This window comes from Mus caroli, unplaced genomic scaffold (assembly GCF_978045245.1).
Source record: "Mus caroli unplaced genomic scaffold, Mus_caroli_1 scaffold_2, whole genome shotgun sequence".
Classification (NCBI taxonomy): Eukaryota; Metazoa; Chordata; class Mammalia; order Rodentia; family Muridae; genus Mus; species Mus caroli.
This window is the reverse complement of record NW_028227257.1, coordinates 86242305-86265463: the sequence shown is the minus strand read 5'-3', so window position 1 is coordinate 86265463 and position 23159 is coordinate 86242305. Positions and strand designations below refer to the sequence as shown.

At 44.4% G+C, this 23159-nt stretch overlaps 1 protein-coding gene across 2 annotated transcripts in view; it reads right to left on the bottom strand.

Moving 5' to 3' along the window:
- Positions 1-1550: 1550 nt before the first annotated feature.
- The window catches only part of Ttc17 (tetratricopeptide repeat domain 17), a 103142-nt gene continuing 81533 nt past the window's right edge, over positions 1551-23159 (bottom strand). For both annotated transcript variants that reach the window (XM_021154024.3, XM_029474324.2), the window contains 3 exons: positions 5699-5818; positions 4274-4417; positions 1551-2655 (listed from right to left, as the gene is read on the bottom strand). In XM_021154024.3, the coding sequence (XP_021009683.1) occupies positions 2524-2655; positions 4274-4417; positions 5699-5818 (396 nt within the window). In that variant the 3' untranslated portion in view covers positions 1551-2523. The remainder of the gene's footprint in view (positions 2656-4273; positions 4418-5698; positions 5819-23159) is intronic.

The window sequence follows — 23159 nt, the reverse complement described above, 5'->3', positions numbered from 1 at the left end:
TTCTACTGTCGGGTTTTTGGAGCATGTCTCACCTCCCAGGTTCGAGTTACTGTGTTAAACAGACATGCTTCAGAATCAGGGTTAGCAGGAAGGTAAAGAGTTTCTAGAACTAGGGAAATCCTAGTAGCAGAGTGAAGGCCTGTGCTAATAAGACCTAACACTATTGACAGCTTAATGTGTGGCTAGCTTTACTCCAAGGGCTTACCTGGGTCAGGAGCTGCACATGGTCAGAGATGGGTGGCCAGCATCCTTTCCAAGCCTCTGCTGTTCCTGTCCATTTAACCTCCCTTATTCTTTCTAGCTCCTGTTCTCTGGCATTTCTTCCTGACGTCACTACTGTTTACCGTAGTATTTATTGTGTGGCCTGTTTAACACTAGTTCAAAAGTTTGGGGCAATAACTTAGTTCTGGGCCTGTTTGTTGTTAGAAGAGGATACAGACATTGGTTACACACGGGAGTTAAGCACCTGGCAGGAGAAAAGGGGATCAGTTCATGTCAGTGCTGTGTGACGAATGTCACTACATGATGGCATCTAGGGAAGAGAGCTCCAGAAAACCAGTAGAACTAAGTGAGACTGTGAGAACTGGCAACCTGGGTAATGAGAAAATCTGGCCTCAAGGTGGGGGGAGGGGGGAGGATGTATACACGTTGTAATCCTATTTCTACAACACTACAGAATTAGCACAACTATAGAGACAGAGAGGAGGCCAGTAGTTGCTAAGGGCAGAGGCGGTTTGCCTACAAAGAGTATCAGTGGGAGAATCTTTTCTGGGTGGTAGGAAACTTAATGTTACTAATTTGTGGTGCGAGGGATCAAGCCCAGGGTCTCACACCTGTGAGGCAAGTGCTCTGCCACTGAGGTATACTCCCCAAGCTCACAATGGACTTTCATATTCTGACTGCTTCGGAACTGCAGGACTTGTGAGTTCCCACAGGGAACTCGCAGAATTATACACCACATCAACTTCATCATAAGCTTCAAAGGCCAATAAGCAATTGTTGAAGATTTCTGGAAAACTGACAAAGTGTGGTGGGGTAGGGAGGCAGGATGTCGCTTAGACACTTACTGCAGGACCCTTCTGAGCAGAGCCTGCCTTCCTTTACCCAGATGCAAATGAGCTTGCTGGTTAGTCTACAAACACTTACCAAAACTGCAACTTGCTGGACTGTGCCTGGATTCTGTGAGCCAATGTTAGGGATGGCCTGACAATGTTGTGGGAAACTCTGTAGAATGCTGCCCTCAGTGGGGCCTCACCCCAGGGGTGACCAGTTGGTTTTCTGAGATGTTTATTGGGTGGATGTGAGGCTCCATGCTGGCCCGAGGAGTCAGGAGTCACAGCTCTGGCTTTGACAATGCTTCCTTTTCCAGGAAGGTCAGTCATACCCTAAGTTTTGCTGCTGCTGCTGCAGCTTCCGGTCAGATGTTTCAAGCTCTAAGTTTATTCCCTCCTCACCTAGATGCTGTGGGATAACCCAGGAATGACCTCACCAGGGGAGGGGTTACCAGAGTCCAGATTAGCCCATAATGGAAGAAAAACTACACCACGGAGTGATTTTGCTCATAAACAATTTTTATTTTTGTTCTCAGGATGTGCCCGTAAAGAATCCAAAATGTTGGAGTTTTTGATTCTCCAGGGACCAAAGGTGAGGGCACTGTATGGGACACCCAATCTTGGCTCCTGGCTCTCTTCTGAGGAGCTGGGGTGCCAGCCTCAGAGAGAGGGCTGACAGTCACGCCTAGTCCAAGACAGGAAACACAGCGAACAAGGAATTAGTAACACAGACTCAGTCTGTAGAGGGCTTCAAATACACATATTCTATATATATAAACCTGTTATATAGGACTTCAACGTATTGGTTTCCTTGTGATCGGCAATTAAAATACAAATGATAAAGATGTTGCACACGGCTGACTCCCCTGCTCAGCCCCCCTCCCACCCCAACATAAATAACTTACACGGGTCAGCTGACCCTAAGAGTTTCTGCTGTTGTAAATATTTCGTTTGTAAAGTTGTTTCCCCTTCCTCCCCTGCAAACTATCTCTGAGAGCTTGTGTAACATAGCAGCGTGGAATGGACGAGACTGGGTCAGGGAGGAGAGCTGGTGGGGACGTGGAGAATCCCTGCTTCTCACTGACTGGCCCCGGGCAGCACTGCGATTCCAGGGACAACGGAGGCTACACAGGAGGCAGAGAATGGGCAGCGTGGCTCTGGCCTCCCCAGGGAGACGTCTGGACCACAGAGGAGCCTTGAAGGCATGGAGGTTTGGAAGACAGAGCGGAGCTCCGAGTTGTCCTGGCTCAGTATTTACAGTGTCTGGGAAACCCTGTTTCTGAAGATGCCTCTTCGGAGGGCGGCTGGGGGAGGAGGAACTTAAAAACCAAGCAAACCCCGCTGGCCCTGCACGGCCAAGTTCTGCTACATTTTACTTGGCAATTCACACATATCATCCATGCGGGTACCAGCAGTGGTGGGGCTCTGTTCTGACGAGGGCTGGGAGAGCTGAGGGACAGGAAGGAGTGCTCTAGGGGGAGCGACGGCCCTTCTTCAGCATGAGGTGGCACTGAATTGTCTGGATCCGGTTCTTGGCGGGCACAAACTCTGGCTGTAGCTTCAGCGTCGACTCGTACCACACCAGGGCCTTCTCAAATTCTTCCTGTGAGGGATAAGGAGCAGATGTGAGGGATGACACTACCCGACTAAACATGGTTGGGGCCAGGGACAACCCACCATGACTTTGATGTGGATTTAAGTCTGTGGACAGCTGAGGTGTGGGGTGACGCACCACAAAGCAAGCAGTGGCTGAGCACACAAAGCAGAAAGCAGAAAACTGGCCTCTATTGGCTTGAAATATGCAGTAGCCACCTTAAGAGCCACTATTACCTGGCCTTACAACATCCTTTCCATAGGCTTCCTAGCCCCTAGACAGAGGCCTGGCGAATCTCACTGTGTATCTGCTTTGATTTTCTACCATGTCCAGCAAGATGGAGCTGAACTTGGGCAACTGTTAGCACTGTATGAGTTCAGGATTTTTTTACTTTTCCAAATATTTAAAACATTTAGAGATGAGCAATGTTATACTGAGCACATAACGCTTTTAACTCAGACTAATTCCACAGAGAAGAGTGCAGGACAGCCTCAGTGGCCTTCTCACCCAGTGAGACAGACTTGTTCACTCACGGCAGCAAACTTCACAGTTACTGGGGATAAAAACAGTCTTCAGTTTTAAGAAACAGGGAAGGCTGCAATTCAGCACCACCAGCCTGGCCAGGACCCGGTGCCTCAGAAGTCAGGGATGATGCGCACACACAGCTTACAGCCCAGAGCTTTCGCTCCATGACCTGTTAGGAGAACAGCCTGGGGACTGCCCCTCCACTGTGGCAGCAGATGGCTTGGTTCACATGTTATAGATGGTTATGTCGGGTTTGGTGGGGACCTGGGGTTTTGAATCAAGACTGGGGTTGTAGAGCTCAATGGTAAACCACTTGCTTATCAAGTGCAAGGACCCTGGGCTTCACACACACACACACACACACACACACACACACACACATTTCTGACTAGATGAAAACCTGGAGGGTGGTGGTATCATTTTCTCTTGTGAACAGAAGCTATGAAGTTACTGAATTTCATCCTTGTTTGCTGAGTACCTAATCGTTTCCTGCCCGTGAAGAAGAGCAGCTCTGTCCCGAGGGGCTCAGAGTCTAGAGGGGATGAATGACAAAGGCTTGAGTCAGTTCAAGTGGCTTAGACTAACTAGTCTGGTAACACCACTGTGCTAAAAAGCTCATGGTGAAGAGCTATGGAGTGGTAGATGCTGTGACGGCGGCATCAAGTGTTACTTAAGGAAATGAGATCCATGGGCCAAAGAGCACTGGCTTCTCTTCCAGAGGACCTGGGTTCATTTCTTAGCACCTCTTTGGTAGCTCACAACTAGCTGTAACTTTAGTTCTCAGGGATCTGACGTCCTCTACTGACCTCCACGTTCGGTAAGCATATGATACACATACATACATGTAGACAAAATAGTCAAACACATAAATAATCTAAATAAAGTTATAGAAAAAACAAACCAAAACAACATCAACAATACCAACAATACCACCAATACCACCACCACCACCACCTCTCAAATCCCTGCGGATAAACTTTCTGTCTGTGTAGATGCTGATTTTGGAGATAACACTTTTGGGAAACAGGAGAGTGACATATTCAAAATAAGGTTTGAAGTCAAGTTTTGCATTAGGACTGAGCTGGCTCCACCCCAGACTCACCATTGCCACGTAGACATTGCCCAGGGTGAAGTGGTTCACAGCAAAGTGTGGCGCAATCTCTACGGCCATGGTGGCCACGATGACAGCATCATTCCAGAGCTTGGCATTGTGCAGGATGTTGGCCAGGCTGATGAGGGGCACATCCTGGGGAGGAGGGAGGCGGGGAGAGTGAGCTTCACTTCTGACAGTGCTACAGTCAATGAGTAGACAGCAAAATAGTTTGTTCTAGAAGAAAAGCCAACAAACCCTTCCACTGGCAAAGCCTTGCATGAGAAGCATTCTTTTGTTTTGTTTTGTTTTGTTTTGTTTTGTTTTGTTTTGTTTTGTTTTGTTTTGTTTTGGTGGTGGTGCTGGATTCAACCCAGGGCTTTGCATGTGTTAGACAAAGGCTCTTCTACTGAGCTATGACCCCAGCTTCTGATGGTGAACAGACACCTGGCCACAGCCACAGCCTGAGTGGAGCCTTGACACGAGAGCATGCTCCAGAGTGAGTTTTGCGTATGCTAGACAAATGTTCCTGTACTGAGCTCCAGCCCCAGTTTCTGTGCAAGGACTGGTGTGTCATCCACAGCAGCTGGCAGGCTTGTGCCCACAGGCCAGCCAGCCACCTGTTTCTGTGGTGCCTGGAGGGATCCCTCCCCTACCTGCTGTGACAGTCTTCACACCACATGCAAGGCCAGCAGGTGCACACAGGCTCTCTGGCCCACACAGCCAAAATGCCTTTCTGCCTGCCTTGTCTGTTCCCTCGGTGTGAAGCACAGACTGAACAACTGGCAACACTCATTCCCACAGAGCTTCCCCCTTTAAACATGTTATCTGAGCATGGCTGTCACGCCCTGTGCTGGGTTCTATGGGAGACATGGACAAACAACAAAAGGGGTTCATTTCTGTCCTCACTGGGTAACCGCAGAGTGCATGTCCTTAGCTGAGAGCGGTGGTCCTGTCTGGGCCTAGGTCAGAACACCGGTGCAGAGCAGAGTTGAGCTTAGAACCCAGAGCTGCCCTCAGCGAAGCGGCTCTCTTCTGACATCCTGTGCACTGTCTGACAAGCAGATAAGACTGGGTCTGTACAATGTAGGGCATCTAGATTAATGCGGAACTCAGTATGCATCTGATAATAAACTGCATGCTCTCAGCCACCGTTAACAACGGGTGCTATGGAAAGATCCAAGGTTGGCGGGTTGTGTGCGTAGGAGGAATATATACAAAGGGATAGGAAAGGAAGTACTTTGGGGGCTGGCCAAACCCACAGGGGATGAGCTAACCCCAGAATGACTCCCAAGCAGGCAGCCTGCTCAGCCAGAGGACTTCCTTGTACAGGTGTGAGGTGGGGACAGTAACGGGCCACCACCTTCCTGGCCCTCACCTAAGTATGCCAATGTCACACTGACTGAGCACGAGGAAGCTCCCTCACCCCTCACTCACCTTCATCTGGTGGGGAGCGTAGTGGAGGGCCTGGCGCAGGCAGTCGATGGCTTTTTTCCCCTGACCTTTCACTCTCCAGTAGAGGGCTGCCATGCTGGAGAGGACCCAGGATGTCTGATTCTGCAAAGCAATGACAGGCTACAGTTTGACTTCTCAACCACACACCCAACCACTAACCATGAGCTGGGTTCTACTGTCATGTGACTTTTTAGAGAACGCCTTGGTTCAGAGATGCTGTGTGCCTGTGCAAGGCCACCAAAGTACACAGTAGAGTGGCTCTCGTGTCCCTGCTTTGTTCTATTTAACATCTTTGAGCCAACAAGCATGTATCTGAGTATATCATGGGTGGAATGGTACTTAACTGGGATCTTAGTCTGTGATTCTGATTAAGATTCAGTAGCACTAAGAATTCATGTCTACTCTTTAATCCTTATTTTTCCTTAGAAGTTAAAAACTCTGCTTTTCTTAAAAATTTTTTTAGAATAAAAAAGATTAAATTAATAAGTGACATGGCACACGTGTGTGTCGTGGCCTAGCTATGGAGGTCAGAGGACAGCTTCAAAGAGCTGCTTCTCTGCTTCTCTGCTGCTACCCCTAGGGCTCTGAGGGCAGGCAAGCATCTCTTCCTGTGGTACCCATCATCTGGCCAGTGTAGAAGTCCTGCTATCATTTCAAAGCTGTCAGCATCTTCAGGTTGTCAGCATTGATTCTACAGGTCAGGCCGACAGGTGGATGGTGTGTGTGTTTTCTAATTCACACACATGGTGCATGTAAATATATAAATATTTATGAACATAAGTAGAAACCAGGGACATTCTTTCTGTTTAGGTCCTTTAAAATGTCTTTCAGCTTTTATCACTGGGGTGGGCATAGAGCTCAGCCCTGCATCTCTTCCAGTTTGCCGTCTTTCCTGCTGGTGGATGGAGATCTATCTGGTCTCTCAGCGTCCTGCCCCAGCAGCCTGCAGCCATGCCTCCTGGAACCTTGAGCCCGGATAAACTCCTCCTTCTGTAAGGCACTCCTGGTCACGGTGTTTGACCACAGCCATGGAGAAGTAGCTAATACACGTGCAAGGCTGACAAGTGTAGGGTTCATATATTTCCCTTGAAGTGAGAGGCTTATTTTCATCTATTCCTCCCTAGGAGTTAGCTCGGAAGCCATGCTATTTCGATGGTGTGGTCCCTGGCTGCTCATTCTGAGTTGTTAGTTCAGACATGGACAGGGACTGTGGCTTGCAGTCTACCCTTCAGGACCTTCTTCAGCTTGGAAACTCTGGACTTTCCTAATGTTCTGCCACTTTATTCTTGGATGATCCATGTTGGTCAATATAAATCTGAAAAGGCGTTATTGGCCCCAGCCTCTCAATAGTTTGCTTATGATACCTTTATGCCTATAAAATTAAGTTTGCAACTTAAAGTTTACATATAATATACATCTCCAAGTGTCTAGTTTTGTTTTCAGGACTATGTTTGACCTAAAGAAGTAACCAGAAAATTGTTTCTTTTCTCTTACTCCAAAGTCTGTTTGTTGGGATTGAAGTATTTACCAAAACTTTGGTAGAATTCCTCTGAATTATATTTCTTGGTGAAAATACATTTTTTAACCCACTGCTCAATTTATTTGAGAGTATTAAGACTTTTCAGATTATTTTTGTTTCTTTTCTTCTTAAGTCAGATTAGGTAAAACATTTTAAAGGAATTTATTTGTTATGTTTTTAAATTTATTCACATAAAACTGTAAGTACACCTTTATTTATTTATTTAATCTGCATGTGTGCAGTATGTGTGTAGTGGAAGTGTGGCATATATGCTTATGTAATATATGTATGTATATACACACACACATATATATACATATATATATATATACACACACACACATAAGTATATATGTATGAACACACACACACACACACACACACACACACACACACACACACGCACACCTGTGCACTGAGGCATGAGGGGGTTTTCAGGCTTTATTTTCAACCTTATTTCCTTAAGCAACTTCTAGCAGGCAATCAGCTCAGCAATTCTGCCTCTGTCCCCATAGCACAGTAGGTGTGCATGGCCACATCTAGTTTTTTATGTGGGTGCTGGGGATTTGAACTCAGGTCCTCCTGCTTGTGCCACAAATGCTCTTACCACTGAGCTACTCCCTTAGCCCCAGGTGTATTTAAACAACAACAACAACAACAACAACAACAACAACAACAACAACCTCTTTAACATAACATAGCTGCAGTTTTCTCTTTCTACCTGATGTTTGTTATTTATGATTTTTTAAAATCAATTTTGTCTTAAGTTTTCCTAATTGTTTAAAAAAACCCAAGTTCTGGAGCATTGATTGTACTGTTTTGTTTTCTATTCCATTGAGTTCTGAACCTAATAACAGAATTTACAGAACTAAGATATAAACAAACTCACAATTACAGCTGGATGTTTAATGTGGCTCTCAGTAATTCATGGAAGTAGGCAAAAGTTAGCAAAGAGAGAGAGAAAACATGAACAATACTGTCAGCCAATGTCCATTAACCTTTCTAGATTATTTCACCTCACAGCAGATGCTGTTTCTTTCTAGTATATGAAATATTTACCAAGACCACCTTCTAGGTCAAAACCCACCTGAGTAAGTTAAGAATGTTTGTTTACTTGAACAGAATAAGCAGCAGATGCACAGCAACTGGAAGAAGCCTAGCTATTTGGCCATCAGGTAACAACAGACCTGTAAACCCGAGGAAGCTGCCATCACTCTAAACAACCACATGAAAGTTTGGCAAATGAACTTTGCCTTAAGTTTAGAGAGAATATTTAGATTAAAAAAAAACTCACACTACAAACTTCCAGTTTAATTTTACTTAAGTAGAAGAAATTGTAGAAGACAGATGGTAGTGGGGGTTTGAAAGAAAATGGCCCCCATAGGCATAGGTAGTGGTACTATTAAGAGCTATGGTTTAGGTGCAGTGGCTGTGGCCTTCTGGAGGAAGTGAGCCACTGTGGGGGTGGGCTTTGATGTCTCCTATGCTCATTCTAGGCCCAGTGTGGACACAGTCTCCTTCTGCTGCTTTCAGATCCAGATGTAGAACACTTGGCTCCTTCTGCAGCACCATGTCTGTCTGCAGGCCACCATGCTTCCTTCTATGATAATGAACTAAGCCAGCTCCAATGAAATGTTTTCCTACTAAGAGTTGCCATGATCGTGGTATCTCTTCACAGCAATAGACCCCAAACTAAGACACTGGTCATGGAAGCAGGAGGCTGGAGAGATGGCTCAACAGCTAAGGCTGCTGGGTGTATAATGAGGATTGGGGTTTAGATGCAAGCACCTGTAACCCTAACTCTGAGGCAGGTGGCGACAGAAGGATCAGGCGGAGAGAAGGGCTAGGTGGAGACAGGGTCACTGGCGCTTGCTCATCTAGAGACTGCCAAAAAAATGTGAGCTCCAGGTTTAAGGAGGGACCCTCCATGGAACAGGTAGAGCATGACAGAAGAGGATACCTGATGCCCTTGTTGGACTCTGTATGAACATTCATGTGTGCACCTGTGCATATATGTGCAAACATACTGATATGAAGTATTGGTAATAGGATTAAGAGTGGGTAGACATCACTACAGATCCTGATATTCAAGAGGCAGTAAACCAACCTCCTTCCCTTCCATCCTCCTCCTCCTCCTTCCCCTCCTTAAGATGGTGTCTTTCTATGAAGCTCAAGCTGGGCTCACACAGCCTCCAGAGAGCCTAGTCTTTCTTTCTTTAAACTGTTTGCTTAGGTTTTTGTCACAGTACCAAACTCTACAGGATTTCAGTTTTGTCATTTCTTTTAAAATCTCCAACCAGTACTTATAGGTTATGTCTGTATTTGTAACTTTATCACCTTACTTCTTAGCAAGTTTTGTGTCTTGGGATAATGCACTGGTGGCTAGTACACAGAGCTCCTTTGGGGCAGGAGTCTTGGAATGTGAACTTTTCTTAGCTTTTTATCTCTAAATGTCTTTATCCTTCCCTCACAGAAGGTCATATAATTCTAGGGGGTCTGTGTCCTTTCAGAATTGTCATCTGGCTTTGACGGTCCCATCACCCAGGCTGTCACCCTCAGTCACTATCCCTCTGTAGGCGATCTGTCCTTTCCTAATCTCCACAAAGTCAGAAACCCTTCAGGTTTCCCTCACTGATTTATCTTAAGCACTAACAAGTGACACACAGTAACCAAGCCCTCAGTAAATACCCACTGAATGAGTAAATGAACGAACGGCTGCATTGATATTTATTAAGCTTTTCTGTCTCAAGCCCAAAGCCTAATTCTATAATCTGCACTGTGGTTCTATGGCTCTAAGTCTGAAAACTGTCTTTCTCTGTTGTAAGCAGGCTTCCTGTTATGTTCTGCAAACATCTGCCCTAGGGGATTGGAGGGCTGGTGGGGAGAGGGATGTTCTTCCTGTTCACCCAGACTCATCCCAGCAATCACTGGGGGGCACTCAGCTCCCCTAGGAGGCTCATTGTGCCTCAGCAGCAGCCAGAGTATGCTAGAGTCCTGCAGAACGCTTCCTGTAGATCTGTAAACTAGCAGAGCCCCCCCCCCCGCCCCCATGCTTGCTGTCTCCCACCCTTGGCTGGGAGGACTCACTATAGCTGTTGCCCATGGTTTACCTCAGTATTTTCTTCCTCCCTTTCCATCCTTCTACAACAAGGTAATCTGTTTTCTAAATTAAGTTTGGTTTTCTGAAATACCTACTGTCTTCTCTGTCTTCCTGACAGCACCCTGACTGAACAAATGCTTTTAAAGTTATCTGTCATTGTTGTTAGGCAGCTTTATTATCCTGTGTTCAGGTGTGGGTCTCTTTGTACCCACCCAGTTGGGACACATGACATTTCCTGTCTACTGACTGACTTATGTCTTCATTCAATGCTCTGGCCGTCAAGTCCACTGTTGTACTTAGAGGTGCGGCGTCAACAGTGTGATGTTGAGTTAACAGAGTAGATAGAGAAGGCATCACCAGGGAGGCCTGAGCTTCACGAAGAAGGCCAGCAAGGGGTCCGATGTCTGGGAACTCTCTGGGCAGAGGAGTGATGGGATTTCTTACATGAAGTTTCTAAGTCAATAACTAGGTTCATCTAACCTATCCACCCACGGTGTGACTAAACTTCTTAAATAATTATTCCACTTACAGCTGGGGCACACACGTGACCCTAGCACTTGGGAAGTGAAGGCAGGAGGTTCAGTAGCTCACGGTTAGCTTTAGCTATACAGTGAGTTTGAGGCCACCCTGGGCTGCATCAGATCCTCTTTCAAAAATACACCCCTCCCCCAAAAGAAAAACCCTCTTCTGCCCGTTGGGTTCTACTAACTCCTTTCCCATTTCACCAGTTTTTTTCACTGTTGCTATTAAACTGTTTTTTTTCTTTATCATGTTTATATTTCTTTAAAATATATTATAATGGATACTTAGAAAGTATAAAGCCAGGCCAGCAAAATGGCTCATCAGGTAAAGGCACTTGTTGCCAAGATTGAGCACCTGAGCTTGGTTCTTGGAATCCACGTGATAGAAGAAGAAAACCTTAAGCAGCAAGTTGTGGACTGATCCCTGCCTGTGCACACACACAGTAAGAAAGCAGCGTGACCCCCGTGCTCAGCACCAGCTTCTGTGCTGAGCAGCCTGTTTTCATCCCACATGCACTCTCCAGTATGTTTAACGGATGCAAACCCCAGGCTTCACAGAACCCTACTAGTAAATTTTTTAGGGTACTGCTAAGGTAAAAACTCACATTAAAGCCTATGATTAATAGATTGTATCTAAAATATTGCAACTTATTCTTTAATACCATCAATTATTCAGTTGGCATATTTCCCCCAATTGGATTATGAAAGTTCTGCTTTGCTTTCACAGTTTGAATAGTAATAGCTTAAGTGAGGTCCACACACTGCAACTGGCTGACACATTCCGTATGCCTCGTCTGATCTCTGGAGTCTCGCTAGTTTTCTCCTCAGCTGTTGTGTCTGTGAAGAGGCAGGGCTGTGGGACATGGAGCCACCCCTGACCCTTGCATGCTTCCTGTGATTCCGTTTAACATTCCCCAACACTGCCTGTCATTAACTGCTGGGGACCAGGCTGGGCTCTGATGTGACTTCTTAGGGAAGAGTAAAGGCAGGACTATTTTCAGATAGTGATGCAAACTTTCAACAGTCCACACTGTGTCGCCATCAGTCTACGAAGACAGCAACCAGTAACTGCCATACATCCGTGAGTGTGACAACACCTGAAACACGCAGGGGCTCTCATTCCTGGTGTTTTAGTTGGAACATTCTACATAGTTCCCCTTGTCAGTTATTTGTTTATATCAAAGTACAGCCAATTTAGAAGGAAGAATACCTGCATACAATTCTTCTAATTAGTTACATTTTAATAAATAAACTGTTCTCATGAACCCTAAACAAAAATTATCATAGCGAATTTATTAGTTTAAATACATGTGATAAGTTCCATTCACTGCACTTACTAAACCCCGTCACCCAGTTTATCCCGGGCTTAGCCAATGGGAGCTTGTTTAAGTTGCTTCTGAGTTCTTCTGACATGACCTAGTTGCTGTCTTTGGGTGGCTCTTTGTTAGACTTGGTGGAAGCTATTTCTAGGGGCTCGATAGATGCTCTGTGGTCTTGCATTTGCAGAGGACCTGAGTTCTATTCCCAGCACTCACAGGGCAGCTAAGAACCCCCTGCAACTCCAGCATCAGGGATCCTCTGCATTCCCTGGCTTCTCTGGTGCCTGCATGCACATGCTGCACACAGAGTCACTCAAGAATCCACATGTACACACAGAGAAATAAACCTTTTTAAAAGAGGGATCTTTCCTAGGAATCCTGGTTCTTTTCAGTGTGATGCAGAGCTAAGATATCACAGCTGAGACACAGAGGCGCTTCTTAGCCCGGGGCAGTTTCCCAAGGATGAAGTCAGGAATGATACCATGTATCAGAGACCCTTACAGTTCCGATTCAGGAGGACAGGGGTTCATTTAGCAGCACTTTTCATACAAAACCTCCATTAGTACCAAATGGAAGACCAGCCTGTAACAGCATCAGAAGAAGCAGAGGACAGCTCCACACTGACAATAGTTTTTAAAGATGGAGAACTCAAAAGCACAGGTGACAAGGGGAAGCCAGGTAACTGAGACTATGCCAAACTAAACTGCTTGCATATGACAAAGAAAACAATCTACACTGTGAGAGGACATGCCACCACCAGGTTGAGCTATTGGCTGAACTAGACGGTGTGGACTCATCGCTATGAGCCTGCACCTGGGAAATGCAGCACAAGGAGGGAGGACTCCTCTACCAGCTCACAAGGTCAAACGGGACCACGTGACAACCAAGCACACACTGCAGTGGTGATGGCAGCAGCAGGGTGCAAACCAAGTCAGGTGGCACAGAAGAAGTCTTTGCAGAGACCTCTGAGTATCACGCGTGCAAAGCTCAGAGAGTCTTGGGGGTCTGATGATGCTTATTGATCTGAACCCAAAGTGGAGTCTAATTAGTGTCATCTGCTGACAGCTGGTGATAATTAATGGCAATGCAAACTCAATAATTCCCCAAGGAGATAATTACAGATGGCTACTTGAAGAATACTAAAGGGTAATGACTATTTTAAAAGTTGAAGGCAAGAGAACACAGAGCTCTTTGCTAGGCCGCCCATGGTCAACAGGAAGGGAGCACAGCTGCTGGTCCTCCAGCCCTGTGCTGAGTAAGAACACTGGTTTCTTAGTGTGAGCCTCAGACCAACAGTGTCACCCCATACATGTCACCGGAGAACACAGAGGCAAGACAAATCTCAAGCTTGACCCGAGGCTTACTGAATATGGGAGAGGGCCACATGGGCCCATCAATATGCTTTAACAAGATCATGACTCTGGTGTACCTTGAAGTTTGAGTACTACAATGGAAACAATGCTGGACTAACTTTTTAGGTCTTCTAATAAATGGTGGTTATAGGCAACAGAGCTTATAGTAAAAATGACCCTGGGCGGTGAACTGTATCTGGATTGGGTAACTATAATAAACCAGGGCGATAATTCATGAAAACCCCCAGTGTGAGCCTCACCTGCAGGATTCAAGGTCCTCTGCAGGATTCAAGGTCCATGAGACTAGTACAGGAGAAGGGATGCTTATATGGAACTTGAGAGACTGAAGCTACAATGGACCGTGCGATTTGTTCCATAGGTAGAGGATAATCTGCTGTGCAGCTCACTTGGAAGTACACATCCACTGTTGTGTGGTAGCTCACTGCCTTTTCTGTTCCATGCCCTTCTGAGGGAGGCCGTGTGTGAATGAGAAATGCTGAACTGGACCAAAAACCTAAACCTATCAAAGTAGCTGCCTCTTGCCTGTGCACTCCTGCAGCCGTGACTTCTGGGCTGTCTACTCATTTGTAGGTCCTTATTTATGCCCAGCACTGATTTTGTCAGGTGCTCTCTGTTGTTTCTTGCATTTCTGAGCCTCCATCTGTGATCATTTCCTTTGATCTGAAAAGACCTTACTAGAGATGACTGACTTGATTGTCAACTTGACCAGCTCTAGAATGCAAACTTCTGGCCCCTCTTGTGAAGAATTTCCTTGATTAGATTATTTGAAGTAGGAAGACCCATGCCAAATGAGGGTAGCACCTTTTCGTGGCTACTCACATAAAAGGATGTGGAAGAAGAACACTTTGGTTTCTGCCTGTTTGCCTTCAGTCTTGCTGGCAAGTCCATCTATTCTGCTGCTGCATCTTTTTTTTTTTTTTTTTTTTTTGGTTTTTCGAGACAGGGTTTCTCTGTATAGCCCTGGCTGTTCACTGGCCTCGAACTCAGAAATCTGCTTGCCTCTGCCTCCCAGGGATTAAAGGCGTGCACTACCACGCCCAGCTTGCTGCATCATTTCTTAACTGATATTTGAACCAGCTTCTGGGTTCCAATACAGGCTAAAGACCAGGAACTCTATAGGCCTTAGTGCCATATGGGGACTTCTGCTATGTCTAGGCTTGTGAACTGAAAAACTCTCAGCTTCTCTAGTATAAGCATACTTGGATTACCTCAGTCATATCCTCTTAGCCAATCTAATCAATTCCCATTTGATACTCTCTCTCTCATACACATGCATGCACATTCTATCAGTTTTGTTTCTTTAGAGAACTCTGACTAATACATATAGCAAATACTTTACCAAATGAGCTGCCTCCCCATTTTCAACTTCTTTTATTAGCATAGTTTTAGGTTTTGTGGATGTTGGCACTCTGGGGCTAAATAGTATCCAATTATGATATGCCAATGTTTACTTATTCTTCTGATACAATCCCACTGTTCCAATTTCATTGGCAAGTATGAATAGACCCATTGTGCACATTTTTTAATGAGTACTTATGTGCAGCAGTAATCTTACTGAGTCAAGTAGATTTAAACTGTAACAAGCTGCCACCCGTTTACTAAGTAATCAGCCCGCTTCCTTTCCCACCAGCAGTTGTCTGCGTCCTCTCCAATTTGTCTTATCTTAGTCCTTTTAGACCCATGTTTCTAGGTGTGATTTCTTTGGGCTTTGGTTTGTATTTGTAAGTGTTCTTTATAGTTTCTGGGTTCAAACCCCATGCTAGAATCATGAGCTGTCAATACCTAGCTCTACTTGGTGGCTTGCCTCTTTTCTAAAGTATCTGTTGAAGAGATGTTTACATTTTGACAAAGTTTTTCAGTTTTTCACTTTTGCCTGTACAGTTCATGCTCTTTCTGTTTGGAACATCTTCACTTGCCTACTCTAAGGACCTGAAGATCTCCAGTGCTATCCTGCAGCTGTACTGTTTCTGTTTTGAAACTTGATACTTACACTTATGACCTATCTCAAGCGGACTTTTAGGGACTAAACGAGGTACAGTGGAGGTTTTTTTTTAATTATTATTTTTATTTTAAGAGTCATTTATTCAAAAATGAATGTTCAGCTTCAACACTGTGGTCATTTGTGGCTCTAATGTCTGTTTTGTGCCTTTATTTGTCTGTCTTTGCCCACGCTGCACACAGTTGAGCCCCATTTTTCCATGTGGTACTTGCAGGGGGGTGGATGTCTAGGGTAGCAGTGTTTTCCCAGTCATTGAGGTTCCTCTGGCTTCTGCTTTGACCTTCCTGTTGAGAGGCTGGCTGTAGTTCATTTGAACGGGATACCTTGTCCTCTGTTATTTGTCCATGGTCACTAAGATGTTATACTGATGATTCTTTGTATTCATGGTTTTCAGTCACAGACTTCTTTGATTCTGTGGAAGAATGTCCTTCTCCTTGTTAGAGAATGCTTAGTTCTCACTTCTACAAGTGTTGCCTCTGCACTGTCCTCTCTTCTTCCTGGAGGGATGACTGTTCTTTTTTTGGGGTTGTCTCACATCTTTTAAACCCTTAGATGAAGGTCCCTGAAACTTCTTTACTCTTTATCCTTCAGGTTGGGTATTTTCTAATAACACATCTTAATGTGTCTCTTCTCTGCTCCTATGACTAATCTTATGTTTCATTGTCTACTCTGACTTCATAAAATTTATGATGATCATCATTTCTAAATGTACAGTTTGGCAGTGCTTCAAGCACTCACACTGTATATAATCACTCTGCAGAACGTTTTCATCTGAAAATGTAAACTGTGCATTCAACAGCAGCCCCTTCCCTCTGGTCTCTGGCAGGCAACCGTCACTGTACTATAACATCTGATATGTGTGTCTGACCGTTCTGATACATAAGTGGAATCATTTCGTATTTGACTTTTTCTAACATTGTAATTAGCATAAGTCCTTGAAATTGACCTATGTGGTAGAAGGTGGTAAAAGTGCCTTCCTTTTCAATGGCTGAGTCACTGTGTTTATATATGCTTAATTTGTCCATTTATCTGATGCTGGGCATTTTTACTGATCCTCCTACTTGGCTAGATGGAAGAGCACTGCTACAAACATGAGTGTGCAAGTATTTCCTTGAGATGATACTTTCAATTGCTTGAATATGTACCAAGGAGTGCCGTTGCTGGTTCCTTAGGCACACCTATCTTTAGGAAGACCTATGATATGTTTTTGTTTGTTTTATCCATCAGCAACAGTAAGATTTTATGTTCATACCAACAGCCCACAAAGGTTACAATTCCTCTTCATCCTCACTAATACTTTTTTGTTTTATGCTACTGTCCTAAAAGACTAGTCACATTTCCTGTGACTAGTGATGTGGAATGTTTTCCTTCCTCATGGTTGTGGCTACTGCATGCTATCGTTGGAGGAATGGCTGTTTAAACCCTGTGTACCGTTTTAGGTTGAATTTTCAGTTCTTATCACTGAGAGGGAGGACTTTTTGATACGCCTTGGACATTAACTTATCAGTTAGTTGGATGCTTTTAGTACTGCCGCCCACTTTGGAGTCTGCCCCCTGTGCTGGTGATCTACAGAAATCTCCAGTCTATTCTGCTGTTACCACTCCTGTGCCCCTGGTGTCCCAGCCCAGGGTCAGGAGTCCCAGGGACACTTCCAAGACTCTGCAGTCTTAGCCTTTTAGCCATTAGATTTGCGGTAAGAGTTGAGCTTCAGTTTATCCCATGTGGCTATACCATGTCCTTTTTTTTTAATTTTTAATATTTTTATTACATATTTTCCTCAGTTACATTTCCAATGCTATCCCAAAAGTCCCCTGTCCCGCGCTGATTTTCCCGCCAGCAAGAAACAACGCGGCACACAAACAGGATCCTTCTGTAGCAAGCTTTAATGCGTCTTGAGAGGGAGAGCATCAGCTTCACAAGGCGGAGACCCCAAGCCCGAAAACCGCCTCCCTTATATAGGAGATTTCTCTCGCCTCGGACGTGGCGATTCTCTATAGGCCAAATTCTTGTCACCCGAGGTGACGTTGTCAGGCGGGCAACTGGCACCATGAACGGTTAATGCCAGCACATGCGCGGATCACTTGTTCATCTCCAGAGGCAGGCGATGTCGGTGCCATCTTATAATGGCGACGATGTGGGGTGGCGCCCCACAGTCCCCCATAGCGCCCCCCACTTCCCTACCCCCCCATTCCCATTCTTTTGGTCCTGGCATTCCCCTATATTGGGGCATATAAAGTTTGCAAGTCCAATGGGCCTCTCTTTCCAGTGATGGCCGACTAGGCCATCTTTCGATACATATGCAGCTAGAGACAAGAGCTCCGGGGTTCTGGTTAGTACATCATGTTGTTCCGACAATAGGGTTGCAGATCCCTTTAGCTCCTTGGGTACTTTCTCTAGCTTCTCCATTGGGAGCCCTGTGATACATCCAATAGCTGACTGTGAACATCCACTCCTGTGTTTGGTAGGCCCCGGCATCGTCTCACAAGAGACAGCTATATTTGGGTCCTTTCAGCAAAATCTTGCTAGTGTATGCAATGGTGTCAGCGTTTAGAAGCTGCTTATGGGATGGATCCCTGGATACGGCAGTCTCTAAATGGTCCATCCTTTCATCACAGCTACGAACTTTGTCTCTGTAACTCCTTCCCTGGGTGTTTTGTTCCCAATTCTAAGAAGGGGCACAGTGTCCACACTTTGGTCTTCATTCTTCTTGAGTTTCATGCGTTTGGTAAATTGTATCTTATATCTTGGGTATCCTAAGTTTTGGGCTAATCAGTGAATACATATTGTGTGAGTTCTTTTGTGATTGTGTTACTTCACTCAAGATGATGCCCTCCAGGTCCATCCATTTGGCTAGGAATTTCATAAATTCATTCTTTTTAATAGCTGAGTAGTACTCCATTGTGTGCTATACCATGTCCTTAATACCACTTGCTACAGAGAACAATCTTGATGTTGGTCAAATATCGTTTGACCATCTTATTTCTCATCTCTGGGCTTTCCATTGTTTTTTTCTTTCTGATTCTAAGCCCATGTATTAAGTCTTTAATTTCAAGTTTTATAATTCCCAGCCACCAAAAGTCCATATAATTTTTCTCCTCACAAATTTTAATTCTCTAAGAGAATTTTTTCCAATCGTTTCTACTTTTCTTGAACATACTGATTTCTGATATTTTAAAGTCCTGTCCTAACTCCAGACACTAGAGATCTCCTTAAAAGTCTCTGTTGATGGTCTCTTCTTTTCTCTTGGGTTTCAACCCCAACCTATGAACATCTAGTATGATTTTGTGGATGGTTTGACATTTTGTCTACAATACTGCTGAGGTTCCAGATGAGGTCATCTTCTTTACAAATGATACATTGCATTATAAAGTTTAATGTTCATCCTCACTGAAAATATCAGTAGATATGAGGGCACGCTGCATTTATTTGTCTCTTTATTTATTATTTTTAGTGTGTGTGTGTGCATGTATATACATATGCATATACATATACACACGCTGTAGCACTTGCACACCTTGAAGGCCTTGGTCTTCTCCTCTGCCATGTGGGTCCCAGATGGGGTATGTGTGTGTGAAATGCAGGTCACCAGGCTTGGTGGCAGGTGCTAACCCACAGTTATCTTCTCACAGAGCATCTCCTCACAGTTTATTCCATTACTGAGTTCTGGCTGCTATGTCACTGTGCAAAGTCTCCTCCCTGATTGGGTCCTTGTTGGAAGGCACACATCTGCAGACCTGCCAGATGAAATCCTGGGATATCTATTTGAAGCACATGTCTTCCAGTGGTGGGTTGATAACTAGAATTCTTGCCTCCACAGTAGGGTGAGACTGTCTCCAATGTCTCCATGGCTTTTGTCTCACTGTGCTTTACTGCTGAGTCTGCCAATGCACTGTGGAGATCAGTGGCCTTGGCAACCTGCTCTTCTCAATGAGACCCTCAGTCTGTCTCTCCAGCTGGGGGCCCCACGTCTGTTAGTATATCACCTCCTCTCCTGAAACACTTTTCTGCTTCAGTCTGAATATTTCCATTATTTCTTCTGTTCCTTCATTAGCCCTCTCTCCTATCATGTTTAGTCTATCCGAAGGCACTGATGCTTCTTGGAACGCCTTAGAAATTAATTTTAAAAACCCTTAACTATAATCCCTAGGTTTAATTTGCCCACTTCCATTGTTCATAGTCTTTATGAGAATGTTAGTTTTTAATTCTTATGTAATTTGTTAACCTTTTCCCACAGTGAACGTGAATTCTGAGTTAGTCATCCAGGGAGTGTTTGCCACTTTCAGGTCTCAGGACTGCACATTCTATTTGTACTTACAAGAGATCTGTTTTTATACGTAGTTAAATCTCTGATCCAGAGATGTGTAAGGAATGGATCTACTCTTACCTGTTTCCTATCCAGAGCATAGCACGTGATTTACTGTGCTGGGTGCTGCCTCTGTGTGCTGAGCTGCCATATGCAATTAGCTTCCTGTCCTTTCTCATCGTCTGCGTGTTCATGCACCACTATTAAACTGTTTTAATTAAAGACTTCACGTATGTTTAATATGAGGTTAAGTCCTCCTTCTCTCCAACTGTTCTTTTTCAGTCTGCCTGGTAATTCTTCATTGTTCAGTCTTGTGGATAAACTTACAATTAGCTTGTCTGGTGCTGGAGAAAACACAGTACTTTTATTGTTATGGCTAAAAATCACAAATTAACTCAGGAAGAACTAACATTCTTACACTGTGGGGACTCTACTCTCAAGAACGTGGGTTATTTTTCCATTTGTCATATCTTTCAGCATTGTTTTCTATTTTTTTCTCAGGTTTAGCATTTTTTTTATTAAGTTTACAGATTCTTTGTACCTATATGAAAATCAATCTTTCTTTCTTTCTTTCTTTCTTTCTTTCTTTCTTTCTTTCTTTCTTTCTTTCTTTCTTTCCAGTTTTATTTATTTATTAGCTTAATCTATTTGGTCAGAAAAATGCTAAGTGATTTAAAATTTTGGAATACTGTTAAAACTTTTTTCTTTTTTAAAACCAATTAGCTCTGTGACCCTCTTTCTTCTTTCTCAGGCATTTGGAAAAGACATGGCTGTCACTTGCAGACATAGTGCTCTGTACATGCCATCAGGGTCAAGGGTACAGGTGCTCATGGTCCTGCTCTTTTACAACTATTCTGAGATGCATAGTAACACCTACCTAGCTGGGGAGTACATCGATTTCTCTTTTCGGCAAGTCCATGTATGTATTTCCGAGCCATGCTATTGATGAGCCACTAGGACTCAGCCACACTGTATTGGTTAATTAACTTCCTATGGCTGTGTCAAATTGACTCAAGCTTGGTGACTTAATGAAACTGAAATATGCTTATTTGCATAGTTCTGGAGACGAGAAAGGAAGATTAGCATCACTGTGCACATCCATGACCAGCAGAGGCCTGAGAGGAGAAGCATTTCCTTCCTCCTCTGGCATCTGGAGGTGGCTGGCACTCTTCATTTCACCTTCACCTTCAGTACCACAGGCTTTGGTACAGAGTTACATTTGCTCTGTCCTCCCTCCCCGAAGGCTGCCTGTTAGTGCACAGTGCCTTCCTATGTACACCAGGATAACAGTTCATCTCTCAACTCTGAAATGTGTACCTGCAGAATTCCCTCTGACCTAAGGTAACTTTCAGACTCTGGGCACCTGGGGTCCCTACCCAGCTTACCATAGACCCCTCTCTCCTTATGAAACACACTTTAACTCCATTGGTGCCTTCTGCCTCAACGTTCCCTTGAGAAGGCAGTGATCCTCAACTCCTCTTTGTCACGGTTTGCATGATGTCATGGTTCATATCTGTACTTTCAACCTGCTCATATTCAGATGTTTAAAGTGTCCCTTCTAAGCAGCAAGTGGCTGGGTTTAGAAAGCTGATGACACGTGGTTTCTGGGTCTGTGTTATTAGTTTGATGTGTCCATGTTCTTACCTTTCTTGTCTTCCATCAATTTAATCAAACACTTTATGCTATTCCATTTTCCTTCTGCTAAACTGCATCTTAAAATAATGTTGGAAGTTAGTTAGCCTATGGCTTAAAGTATACATGTAAGTCTTACAGTCTGATTGACACCAGGTAAATGTTGGGAATTTAAACCTCACTTATTGCTCTTTCGTCCCCATGTAACTGTTACCTCACATTTTTATATGGTCCCCAGAGTGAGGTGCCAAGGTGCCATAGCCACTCCAAGTCACTAAGTAGTTATTTTTAAATTTTGCTGTTATTTCTTGCACATCCATACTTCTACCTGAGGTCACTTTCCTACTGATCTTCCTTTCCATTTTATTTTAGTTTAGATCTACTGGTGGAAAATTTTCTCAGTTTTTGATCAACTAAACACATCTCCATTTGTGGCCAGCTTCTGAAGGGTACTTCTGCTGGCACAGAGCTCTGGGCTTGGCATTTCCTTTATGCAGCACTGTTAAGATGGCTTTTGGTTTCATGAATTCTGCTAAGGCACTACTGGTCTCAGAATTGCTTCCCTCAAGGTAGATGTGGAGGACTGAAGGTGGGCAGCACATTCTCTGGGCAGAGCCTTGAGACCTGCACTTTGCTAAGGTAGAGGCAGCTGTGGCTGGAGCTTGGGTAGCTCTGGCTCTTGCAGCCTTCCCAGGAGGCATCAAATGAACAGACAAAGTAGTCTTGGGTGTCTCACCTCAGCAGTGTGAGTGACTGCAGCTGAGTGCAGAGGCTAGAGGAGAGAACTGTGAAGAAATGGGCCGCTGCAATCTGTGCTAAGTCTCGAGTACTGAACCCCCAACTACCGACTAACAAAGAAATTGGTATTTTTCCTGTGTCCTTCATCTTGTGGTTTTCAGTGGCTTTAGTATTTCCCATGGTCTTGTCCATTTAAAATCTTATATTTTAAATCTTATGTAGGTATGTAATTATAGCATAATCTATGGGTGTATTTTTAAAATTAAAAAAATAAAAAACTATGTATGGTTACTTTTCCCGTATGTGCACCATGCTCATGCCTGGAGTCCACAGAGGCCAGAAGAAGGCATTGGAGCCCCTAGAACTGGATATGGTTATGAGTGGCCTTGTGGATGCTGAGACTCAAACCAATGTACTGTGGAAGAGCAGCCAGTGCTCTTAACTGCTGAGCCACCTCTCCAGCCCCTAGCTATGCTTTAAACCATTCTGAAAGTCTCATTCTCATGTCATAGCCTATCTGCATTTCTGGCTATGACTAATGAGCTTGCCCCTGACCCTGAATGCAACAGAAAGTACCTGTGCATAAGTATTCACTTCCTGTATGCCTGCTTTACTTGACCTGTTCCCAATCTAGCTTTGGTATTTGGGCAAGCTCATATTGTACCTGTATTGAATGCCTTCATCCAAGTGACAATGTGTGCTGCCACCTCACATCTGGGTCACATTCTTTCCATTCTTATTTTTCCTGACACTCTTTCCTTCCTCTATATCAGTATATGATCATCAATTCCCAACCAGCATCCACTAATTAAGCAGTACACTGATCTGACCTTTTATGCATGTACTTACTCAGTCTATTTTTGACAGCTGCAGCATTCCTGTATTTCTGAGGACGGGCCCTCATATATGACAGTGACTTCTGTAGGCAGATTAATTGTA